The sequence below is a fragment of the Boleophthalmus pectinirostris genome, unplaced genomic scaffold, assembly GCF_026225935.1.
Source record: "Boleophthalmus pectinirostris isolate CB_2022bp ecotype Guang Dong unplaced genomic scaffold, ASM2622593v1 HiC_scaffold_1, whole genome shotgun sequence".
In the NCBI taxonomy this organism is placed as follows: Eukaryota; Metazoa; Chordata; class Actinopteri; order Gobiiformes; family Gobiidae; genus Boleophthalmus; species Boleophthalmus pectinirostris.
Window position 1 is genome coordinate 25401969 of NW_026570970.1, and position 12233 is coordinate 25414201.

The window sequence follows — 12233 nt, forward strand, 5'->3', positions numbered from 1 at the left end:
TACACATTACGGTTGTCGAAAGTATTGACAGTATCAATAATCAGATAACAATTGATGCTAAAACTAGTATCAAAACCAGATAGTATGTTGAGTACGAGCAAGTATCGATACAAAAAAGGAACCTATCCTGCGATTTTAGTATTGTGACAACACTACTTCACACCCTATTGTGATGTTTTAAAATCCACCCATCATTCCCTCAAGAACATGGTGCTGTCCAATAAATTGCATTCACAGAGCAACACAACATTTTATATCATTAGAAAGTTGAGTTGGAGGGCAGGTGACAATTCTATAGTATTTGCATTCAGATTGCAGTTATGTGCCCATTTTTGTATTAATTCCAGGGCCTATCCACAAACACACTGGCACATCTTTTCACACTAGCTTCAGAAAGTGGTGATATTATTCCTCAAACCTCAAAACTGCAATTGTCAGTTGAAAAGACTTTAAATCATTTAATCAAGGTATGTATAATATTGCAAGTTTGAGGAAGCGATCCCAAAAAATGATATGATATAATGATATAATGAAAATGTAATCTAAGTAGCTAACCAATTGACAGGTTTGAGTTTGACATGTTTAGCACCACATGTCAAATAGATTTTCTCAATGTAGACATGGCTTATCTCTCATGCGCTTTGGTGCACATTTACATGTGTGCTTTTATGTTATTTATATGCAAGTCTGTAGTTAAATCTGTGCTGTCCGGGAGAGCTGCACTGAGACCTCTGATTTGAAATGGACCAGATGCGCACTTCATTGTGAATCTGGTTTGGTGTTCTCATTTCCACAATTGAAGCGTACTTAGTCGGAAAAGCATCAGAGTTTACTTTAATTGGATAAAGTGTGAACATGCCCTTGATTGACATACCACATGATCAGATGATCACAATTAATTTCATATCATTATATCGTCCATTACATCAGTCTAAAAAGAAAGTCCTATTTATACCCCCTTTGCTTTCATTCACAGTTAGCAGCCTACTACTCAGTCATGATCAGGGATGAGACATTAGAGGCACGTCAGCAACCCCCCGTAAGAGGAAGGTTGTTTGAAATAGACACTGATTTCACATTTGAGGAACTGTGTGGTAAACAGATGGATAAGGCTGCAAAAGGCGCTGCATATTCATACTAGCACAAGACTCGTTCACACCACAAAAATCATAGATGCAACCTCCCTCCATCTGGTGGCAGGACGGTGTGCACAAGCAGTACCTAATTATTGGAAAATTACAATTACAAAAATATAACTAGGAGAAGAGCTCAAACTAGTCATGTTCTAGTTAAGGAGTAAGAGGTGCGAGTCAAATCTAATATATAATCTAATATATTTGTTTGTATTAAAGGTGCACTATGTAACTTTCAGTGTGGGGAGTTTTTCGTTTGTCTCCATGGAGATGCTGTTGCATGGCTTGGAATGCAGCTTGAATTTAGTTCATTTGGGGTGTTTAAACTGCTCAAAAATATCTTAAAAAACATGCATTCTAACTATTAGCAGGGTTGCTTTTCCACAGACATGATGTGTAACTTAGCCTGGTGGTGCACCTTGTTGCCTCCGTGGAGATATATGCCTTTAATGTCTCCAGCACATGTTATCTTGCACCTTGAATGATTCCTTGAAGATAGGATTTGTGCCACCTTTAAGTCCATTAAGAGAATCCAACCAAGCAAAGAAAAAAGCAAACAAAACCTAGCTGGCTCTTAAAATGAGACTAAAGCTGTACTGAACATATTCAAAACTAGTGACAAAACAACATTTTGGGGATTACCTTTAGTCTGCATCACATTGTTTTGACAGAGGAAACAGCCCAAAAGTTAATAGTCAAAAATTTGTCAAACCATACAGAAAAGATTTGTTGTATACTCTGCATACCTTCTGGCTATTCACATTTTCCTCAAGGCTCATTACAAAAGGAGAAACAGAGAAGCAGATTTCAGAAACTAGTGCTTTTTAGCTTGTGTGCTCTCTCCTCCCTGAGTGTGACGCTGTCTGCCCACTCACTCTAAAGCGAGAGAGGAAGAGAGAGAGGAATAAAAGAGAGGGAGGAGAGGGAGGAGAGAGCGCGGAGGGACAGCGAGCAGTAGCCTGTTTCCCACTCCCAGTTCACAGTAGCTCCTCTGGCAGCCCGTGCCTCACCCTTCCTCCTCCTCTTCCTCACTCCACACATCCAGAGTGTTGACAGCTCACAGCAGGAGCAGCGCCGTTCTCAAAAAAGCTTCAGTTAATTCAATTCTCATTGTCGTCAGCCCGCTCAGAGGCTGGACTGAGGCTGGGGACACAGACCAGAGAATGGAATGGAACCTTCGAAGAATGGAGAGTGAACTAAGGCACATCAACCCGGACTTGCTCCAACCCAGCAAGAGCTTCAAAAAGCCCTCAGCTGGCACCATCACTCTCAATGTAGGTGGTTTTCTGTACACCGCGCATCGGAGCACCCTCGCCAAGCACCTAGGCTCCTTCCTGGAAGAACTGGCCAATGGGAAGAAGCCAGTGCAGCATACCGACTCCATGGGAAACCCCTTCATTGACAGGGACGGTCCGGTCTTTCGGCACGTTCTTAACTATCTCCGAACCGGAGAGCTGCAGCTGCCCGATGACTTCAGGGAGGCGGGGCTTCTGAGGAAAGAGGCAGACTTTTACCGATTGACTGAACTGGTCGACTTGGTGTGCGAATGGGAGAGTCAGAGGGCTGCCAACAAAGAACCAGCGTTTTTAGAAGTGACAGACAGCCACGACCGATCCCAAGGCCTCAAAGTGTACTGCAGTGACCATACCTTCATCGATAAGGTCAAAGCTCGTCTTGTGCAGATCTCCAAAAGTCGCTTGGATGGGTTTCCCGAAGAGTTTGTCGTGTCGTCCAACGTGATCCAGTTTAAACATTTCATCAAGTCTGAGCCAGGGTCCAGACTAGTGCTAAAGGAGGACAGTACATTCCTGTGTACTCTTGACTGTCTGAAACTAGAGACAGTGATGTTAGCGCTACGGTCCGGCTATAAGCTCATTACTAGCTTAGACAGCAGTAAAGGCTCTGTAGTGGCAGCGGAGGCCTTGCATTTTGTCAAGTAACAAAGTGGTAAACCTACTTTGAAGAGTGGAAAAAGATATTGATGTTGGTATTGGCTTGAAGTAATTGTACAAATTGTGCTGAGTTGTGAAAGCAGGAGTACGTGTGGAGTTTGAAAAATGTGTCCTGAAAAGTGTTTATAATATAGTTGGCTTTCAGATGCAGGTTTTGTAACTGAGTGATGCCACTGTGCAGTTATCTGGCAGCAGTCTTGGCAACAGCTTTGTTATGTCGTAACTATACAAATGATTTATGTTTGTCTTAAGTGCATCGGGTCTGGACCACACTAAAAGTAGATCAGTACTTTCCATGTGGATGTCAAAGGTTTCATTCACAAATAGTGGACCCTGGTCTCTACACATGCACTGCTTCTGCTGCGAAAGCCTCTAAAATGTGGTGCCAGTCAGCTCCCTCCGTGTGTGCGCGTGGCTGTGTCATGATGCTATGGTGTGATCAGTGGGTTCAATAGCTTGTGGTATATTAGCCTTTTTTGGAGACTAAATAATAATATCATGTATCAAGATTGTATTTTTCCAGTTTAGACTCAAAACTACATCAATTCATTAACAACATTGTGGCACAAAGAGCTTCAGTGCTGAGTGAGAACTGTACTATTGTAAGGGCTTTGAATCTAGCATGATGCATGTGCACTACACTGTGTTTGTAAGTGCTGTGAGACTTGATGCCTATTCATTTCACTTGTGAATATTTTACAAATAAAAGTGACACTAACAAGCTGGTGAGAAACTTAACATTTCTGTCTAAATGTTAACACATACCAAAACTGTGATTACTGACAGTCGCAGCCTAATGCCTTCTGAATATATTTAATCTTAAAATACTTAGAATACAACAGTATTAGAAGGGACTATATAAACTGTAATCTTCTCAATCCAAACAAGCTAATCTCACTGGGTTCACACTATTACATTTTCCAGAACCTTCTAATATTTACACATTGTGCATGTGTTAAAATGCTGTTTTTCATGAGAGACAAAAACAGTCACAAGCATAAAATGTGCCGCATGGATTCTCACAACTAATGTGTGTAATGACAAAGGGTGCGATGTTCCTCTCTGGCAAAATTGCCACTTTAAACAGCAATGTTCAAATCTGCCCATTTGATGTTTTTGATAAAGCAACAGTGAAACAAAGCACTCATGTGCTTGATGCCAAGGTTAAAAAAGGAACATATTACATATTTATCAAAATATATGAATAACAGATGTGTTTACTACTGCAGCCTGTAAAGTAGAGCAGAAAACCGAATGGTAATCTAATATGCTTTTTGTGAGAATGTGGCAATGTATTCAATCTGACTGATGTAACAAAGCAGACACACTACTCTATAAATACACATTTGTGGTGAAGTATTAATGTCTAACACTAATGTTTAATCAGCTGATGTCACCCGAGAGTGATTAGAGACTGTTGTCATTCACACAATAATCCGTCTAATATTCAGCACTGGGGTAGACTCTTCAAGGTTTCATTTACGCCTTTGTATTTCAAATGAGGGTTGCACAATATATTGCAATCAAATGAAATTCACAATTTGAACTGACACAATAATCAAATCACAAAGACTGCAAATATTTATTTAATAGAAAGTGGTCTGCAAAGAACAACATATCCTGTCTTTTTATAGCAGAATCTTGTATCTGTAGTTTAGACCTCTATTAATGTATTTATGGGGTTCTTATATTAGTTTATCATTTCACATTTCAGCCTTCTCACAAATGTTAATGCTCCTGGAATTCTGTATACACATCTAATACTTAAAAAAAAAATAAAAGGGTTGGGTAAATTTTTTTTAGCCATTACTGGTACCTGATCTACAGTATTTTGCTGTAAAGATCAAGTTGAAAGAAAGATCAAAATTAAGTTTTAGCTTATGAAAATAATACCAAAATGTATTTATCTGAGATACAAAAGAATTTATTGCATGTTTACATAAACATACACCTATATAACAAACATTTCTTTTCCAATCGTGCAGCCCTATTTTGACTATTGATATTGAAATTTATTGCTACTATGAACAGGGATCAGCAACAACCAGAGACACAAGATTGAAAGTGTTAAATAAAAATGCACATCTATGCAATGACACAGCAAGACTGACTGTGGTACAGTGTTGTCATTTCTTCACCTGCTCAAATCTTTGGGGACGTCTCTGCTCAGTCCAGACCATGTGGTATTTTAAAGTAGGGCAGTCGCCTGCTTCCCTAAAGGAGGACCTCATTTTATCTCACCACAGTGCACAGACAGTGTCATGAATATAAGGATTAATGTAGAACAACCTCTGATTAATAAATTGGTCTGCAAATGTTAAAAACGATCATTAGGCAGAGGCTGTGCAACCTCTTCAGGGATGCCAGTTATATGAATGAGTGCTATAGTGGTGTGGTTTCCCATTAACAATAAGTTGTGTACATAGTCATTTGTGTGTAAAGCAGAGATAAGCAGCCCTGCACTATTAGTGAAATTAATATGTATTTACAATGTCTAGTAACAAGAAACCAATCACAGAGGGAGTGGGTGAAGCTGCTACATATCCAAATAAGATTTTTTGGTTTGAATTTATACAATATTTTATTTATTATTTATATTTATTATTTATAAATACAAGATATTGGGTACATTTTCCAAAAGCAGTACTCCGGTATTTATTTTAAACACCCCATATTACGTAATTTTCTGATCTACGTCCTCGTCAAAACTATACCTAGAGTTTTATTATATTCACACGTTTAACACACAAATGCTGCAAATTTAGGCTGAGTTCTTCTCTTAAACTGAAAGACAAAAGGCATCACGAGGTAGAACAGAGCATTTTGAGCTTTAGAGATGTAGGCAGACTAATAATAAAGACATAATAAACGATTAATCAAAAATGTGTGAATGAAAAAAAACACAACTCCAGATATGTTGTTGCTGAGTTAACAGCATTATAACATGACTTAAAGCTCACAAGAGGTCATTTTGTGTCATATAAGACCATTAAGCATGACATAATGTAGCTCATACAACATAACTAGATAAATCCAGGCATTTCAAAGCTTGTATCAGATCCGTCTTTGTCCTTTTGTGTTGCCTTTGGTGTGAGCTCGTGGGGAGAACAACAATAGTACCTCTGAATGAGCAGCATTTCTTTTTCTCACTGTAGGACTGCCCCCTCAGAGGACCCTCCAACCATCTGCTCCAGTGGCCACTGTCGTCAAACCAGGGCCCATGACTCACACACCCACATACAACTGATACCAGGAAAACCTCACAGCAACATGGAACAATAATGAGAGCATGATCAAGTAAAGGCTGGAAAATATAATGCATTATACAATTAAGTGTCCTTAGCATGCAGAAACCGGATGTAGATTTAGTCATAGTTTAGTTCACAATGCTCAAGAGCTGTTTTTATTAAGGTTTTGTTTTGATCGTTCCTGCTGTAGTCCATTGTTTCATACTACTAAAAGATATGATCTAATGCCCAAGTTATAAACTTAAAGTTGCATTGTGTAACTTTTCTGGTGGAGGGCCCATCAAATTATTTTCTCTGTGGAGATGTTATTGCTTTGTTTGGAAAGTTTCTCAGTATAGCATTAAACTTTTCTGTCTTCATGGAAACCAAACCAGACCCAGATGATGTTAGATGTCAGATCTGTGGAGAGGCAACCCCGCTCACAGTCAGAATGCGTGTTTTTCTAAGTACGTTTTAGCTGTAAAACCACCTGCGATTTAACTAATGTAAGACAGATCTGTTTAATGTTATACTGTGGAACATTCCAGGGAAAGGAATGACAAATGCATAGAAACAAGCAGGTAACAACCTAAAATATTACATAGTCCACATTTAAGCTAGTGTTATTTAAAGTAATACAACATTCCCGGGAAGGGTGTGAAGTAAGCAGACTTTAAAGTTCTTAATACATTAATCAGGTGTTTAAAACTGATTTGTGAACCTCAGCATTACAACTGCAAGCATAATCCACATACACAAGGAGAAAACAAGTCTAATATTTTTCATTTATAACATCTGTAAATATAATTCTAGCAGAGGGCACAAAACATTCAAGGATTCCATCTGTAATTAGACAACGATCTAGAAAAATGGATGCTAGCACAAAAATGTATTAGCTTTTTAGTGATGGCAATTTGACCAGTGAGATGATCAAAATGAGTCTGGTGAAGATGTGCGGATCACAAAGCTCAAAAGGTCACTTAACATAGGACCTTTAATCACTCAATAGTAGTAGCAATATTGATAAAGATGTTAATATGAGAGCACACATTCACTGAGCCAGTTCAGCTTATAATAAAACGGCAAGCCACAGTCATCACTATATCAACATATCGTTCAATAAATGAGAAATGGACTTCGTGGGCCAATATTTAATGACGGACCAAATATTTGCACAAGTATATATGGCTTTATTTAGACTATGTTAACCACAAAGCTTTAAGAGGATGAATTCTGAAAATAACCTTAAATTTTTAACTGCAAATAATACAGCCATTGATTAATTAAAGCTATGCGTTGGTTAAGTTGCCTGGAATCCAGAGTACACAATTCTCCAATACGATGAAGATGTGACCACCAGTGAATCTCCCAGGGTTCAGATGGCCATGACAGATTAGCCAATCAGAAACAAGCACTAAGCATGATTATCATGCATTGTGTGCATTGTAATGTTGTAACCTTCAAACACATGCCTACAGAGTTTTTGTACAGTATAAAGTAATTGGTGAAGAATGTGCGTCTAGGACAGGGCAAATAGCTGTTATTTCTTTTAAATGGATCCTCATGATCCAAAGCTCCACTCACATGCTCCCACATGGCAATTTTTCCATACATATACAAAAGCATGATACAAAACAATTCACCCCAACTTCACAAACCTGATGCAATATGCAGTAATTTCTTTAGCAAAATGCGTGCCGATTTTAATCTGATCGTGTTCTGAAGGGGGTAACTTCATGCAGAGAGCAAAATGAGACTGGAAGCATCAGAAATTAAAGTTAAATTACGTTGTTTTTTCTGCAAATATAGAATTTTCAAAACAATGAAAGGTAATGGGGATCTAAATATGTTGTGTTAGTAGTTAATACCCCATAGAAGTGTAATACCCCCTATTTAAGATGTGTAACACTGGGCTGGCCTAATAAGAAAGACACACTGCTATGACATAGATGCCAAAAGCACAGTATGGAGGAGCTACAAATGTGTTCATTCAAATCTATTGTTTGTCAGTTTGGAGCAGGCCTTTCAACAAACGAGTGTGACGCACCAAATAAAAAGGGTGAACAAGGAGTAATTACTGCTGTCACTGAATCACAGCTGTCCTTTTGAGCTCTGCACAAACAACTGAATCAATGCAACTTTTAAAAAGGAGGAAACTGAAGGACTAAGGGACAAATGCAGTTGCAAACTCATCCTAATACCTTTTTATTAGCAAACATTTCATTTTTTAATATACCTCTATTCAGTAGTAGCTTTCATATTATGAGTATTTTACAAAAAGTTTCTACCAGCTGTAGACATGGAAAATGAGACAGTAGTAAGTTTGATCATAAAGTCATGCTCAAACCTGTCACAGAATATTTTTACATTATCAAAAAAGCTGAAGTTGTTTTTCCTCAGATGTTCCACAGTATGGCATTAAACATATTTTTTTTTACTTTTACAGGTGTTATGCTAACAAAACAAATCTATGAAATCTAGGGCTGGCCACTAAATTAATTTGCTTAAATTGTGTTTTTAATAATCAGCTATTTTTTTTTTTTAAATGACTAAATTGCCATTTGAGGGCATTCATTCAGTCTGTTACTCCATTAGCATTAATTCAATACCCAAAGGTAAACAAACCCATTAATAAGTACATACAGTATGTTCTTGGGATCCTGATACAGTTTTATCACCTTACATTTCATGAATCATTACATACTGCCAAATAAACAAATGTGAAACTATTATCTAGCAGCGTATCTCTATATTAAGTGAGCCTATATAAGCATGTTTTGACCTATCGTCCAACCCTCCAGTTTAGCTCTGGTCTGAACCACACCATCAGTTCTTTAATTGCACATGACTTTCATGCATCTTTAATGATGACTGCCATGTTGATTATTAGTCGGTCCAAGTCCTCATCAAATGCTCCCTCCAACGACAGCAGTTGCAGGGGGCACTGTGGCATTAGGGATTCAAATACACCTGGAAATCACATTTAAAATACACTGCAACCTTTTCGCTCTCTCCCTCCATCAGCACAATAAGATTAGCTACCATCAATATGTCACTATAGCTTTGTGTTGAAAGCTTTGTCCAAAATCTGTGGCCAGACCCCTCCAGTGCCTCCACTGTTGGCATAATTCAGGAGGAATAAATTTACTATTTAATTAGATTGGGTGCTTTGCCGAGGCCACGAATGTCAGCCTAAAGCAGTGCTATCACAATTTAGTGCCCCGGCAAGCTCAATGACCAGTTTCTTGTGTGAAAAAGGCCACATAAATCCCCTTCTAATGCTATTATTTCCACATGCCCTCGCAGCAGAGGTAGAGGAACAATCAGGTGAGGTGGGCAACAGGTTTCTCATTTTAGAGTTAAGACACTTGTTAAAGTACCAATTTTCATTTAGTTTGAAAATAAGAGACATAACCTAATTTTTGTTCTGCTGGACTTAAAAATAAGCTCCATCACAGCTGTTTGAGCCTATAAGTGGCACATCCTTAACAACCTTCAATCACCAAGAACAGTGGGTGTAAACTTTAGCAACTCCAATCCTACTATTAGCAGCCAAAACTTGTTAGATTTTTTTCATCAAATCCCGCACTTGAACAATCAGACCTTAATCAGGCGAGGTGACTATGGGAATCAATGTCATCAAGAAGAGATGAGAAACAAAACTTCAATTTTTAAGAGGAATTTGGTTTGGTAATGCTCCAAGCTCATGGATAGGAAACAAAATGATAACAAAATATTGCATTCAGTTTGAATCTTTGTCATTTAAAACAAAAAGAGCACAGGATATATATATATATATATATATATATATATATATATATATATATATATATATATATATATATCTTTATCTTTTTAATTTTGGTGGGTAAAGTAGCTCTACTTTTTAGTTGCAGCTAAATGTAGGTTTGGGCAATATGGTCACCTGTGAAGATCTGTTATTTTTGTGATATGGTCATTGTGATTCACCATTTCTCTATTTAATGTAGTTGTCTGCACAAACACGCTTTCCCACCCAATTCTTGAAATGTGACATTGTATTACCTCTTAATGGTTAGAATAGAGAAAACACAAATAGTAAGAAAATCATATCAACACTGATTTTCATATCACCAACTCACCCACACCTAATTTAAAGATTCAAATACATTGCTTTATCAGTTAAGTTATAGGTCACATTTCGTCACATGCCATGGCATAGTTTTAATGAGATACAAAGACTATACATTTATTTATTTGAATCTTCAGTGTTGGCAGATGAATACAAACAGCTGAAGACTCATCATTGGAGTCTTTCACCTGTTGCTGGGCAGACTCTGTTTCATGTGGGTTTGTTTGTTTGTGTCTTCTGCTGCTGGGGCTGAGCTCAGATATTTATCTTTTACAAAATGAAAAGATTACAATTTAATAGTGACTGAATCAATCATTTTCTGTTTGCCTAAGCGTCATATTTTATGCAGGTTGAACTTTATACGGGTAAAAAAACTAAAATTATAACGTAAGACAAAAAAATATATAACCAACTGGTCCTTGTGTTGAAATAACACCCAAGAACCACAACCACAGTAACTATGGGTTTAAATGATTTTCTTGTCAGTTGGTCAAAGTCTGGTGTTTGGAAATCTATATTAATAGTCTTCAGCTTCCTGTTACATGCAACATTGAAGAATTTTTTTTTTTAAATTGTGCATCACTATCACTTTCATCATTCTGAATGTTGTTGGGTACAGTAAAGTTCCCATACGAGCAGCCTCTTCACGGTCCTGCTGAATGTGATAATCAACACGTTTTAACACAACATGAGGCCACAGTCTGCTCTACACCACAGCCCCTGGACGTCCTGGGATCATGTGTCCTGTATTATGTGTAGTGATGGCACGATAAGAAAATACACTCTTTATTCAGGTGATAGGACGTCATTTTCAACATTTAATTCTCGTTCTTTCTTTTATATTACCATGTAGTCTTATGTCTGTGTAATTCCTCAGTCATTCAGGTATGTTCCATAGTGGTCCAGTTCATATACTAGTCTCTATGGTTTTATACTTGTTCTGATACAGATTAAAATCATTCTAAATCTATTCAAAGGTCTATTTCTGTCCTGTGAATGTTATTTTTTAGTACTGAAACATTCAAATTAGTATCTAGTTTCGATATTACTTTTAGCATCTGATTTTCAATACATTCATCAACCTTAATCTGCAACCTACAGGCAAGTATCATCTTAGAAAATGGCTAAATTCTAATGATAAATTCTTTGTTGAGCCAGACAATAGTGGGTGAGCAGCTTTTAACGGAGGAAAGTTTTGTTGGCGGTGACTAAATCCCTCCTACACAAAGCAAAATTATTTTTACACAAACCTTCCCAAAAGCAGTGTAAACATATGGAGTGTTCGACCTGTCGATGACACACACTTTTAGACGATGAGTTTTAATTAAAAGCCAATATCTAGTCTCCAGATTGTGCATCGATCTAATCGCACCGTGGGAGGATTCATTTATGGGTCAGTGTGAATAAATGTTTGTGATTCTATTTTCTCAGGTCAGACACAACGCATTAAAGTCAAACACACTGTGTTAAGAGTGTTAGTTGAAAAATATACTTCCAGAGATCAGGTGTGGGCATTAGAACTGGAAATTAAAAATACTGAAGTTTTAAAAGGGCCTGTACCTGATTTTTACCATGTATTTGAGCAAATTTGTTTCGCCCCAGTAAATGCATTGTATAAGTAGCTCTTGAGGTCTAAATGAGTCCACAGCATTTAACCGGAATGCATTTTATTGTCTGATAATCAGGAAGTATACAATACCATGTTAGTTGTTGTTAGCTGAGTTTTCTCTCAAAGTTGTGAAAAGTGCTTCTAAACTCACGGTGAATTAGGGTCTTCAGAAGGCACAATGTAACTGTTAAAAAAATAGGT

At 37.6% G+C, this 12233-nt stretch overlaps 2 protein-coding genes across 2 annotated transcripts in view; one reads left to right on the forward strand and one right to left on the reverse strand.

The window, feature by feature from the left end:
* LOC110156091 (general transcription factor IIF subunit 2-like) overlaps positions 1–12233 on the reverse strand; it is a 60270-nt gene that overhangs the window by 29317 nt on the left and 18720 nt on the right. The gene's annotated exons all lie outside the window — the stretch shown is intronic.
* On the forward strand, positions 2297–3073 carry kctd4 (potassium channel tetramerization domain containing 4). The gene has a single exon (XM_020920408.1). It carries the CDS (start codon positions 2297–2299, stop codon positions 3071–3073), a length of 777 nt encoding a protein of 258 aa, XP_020776067.1.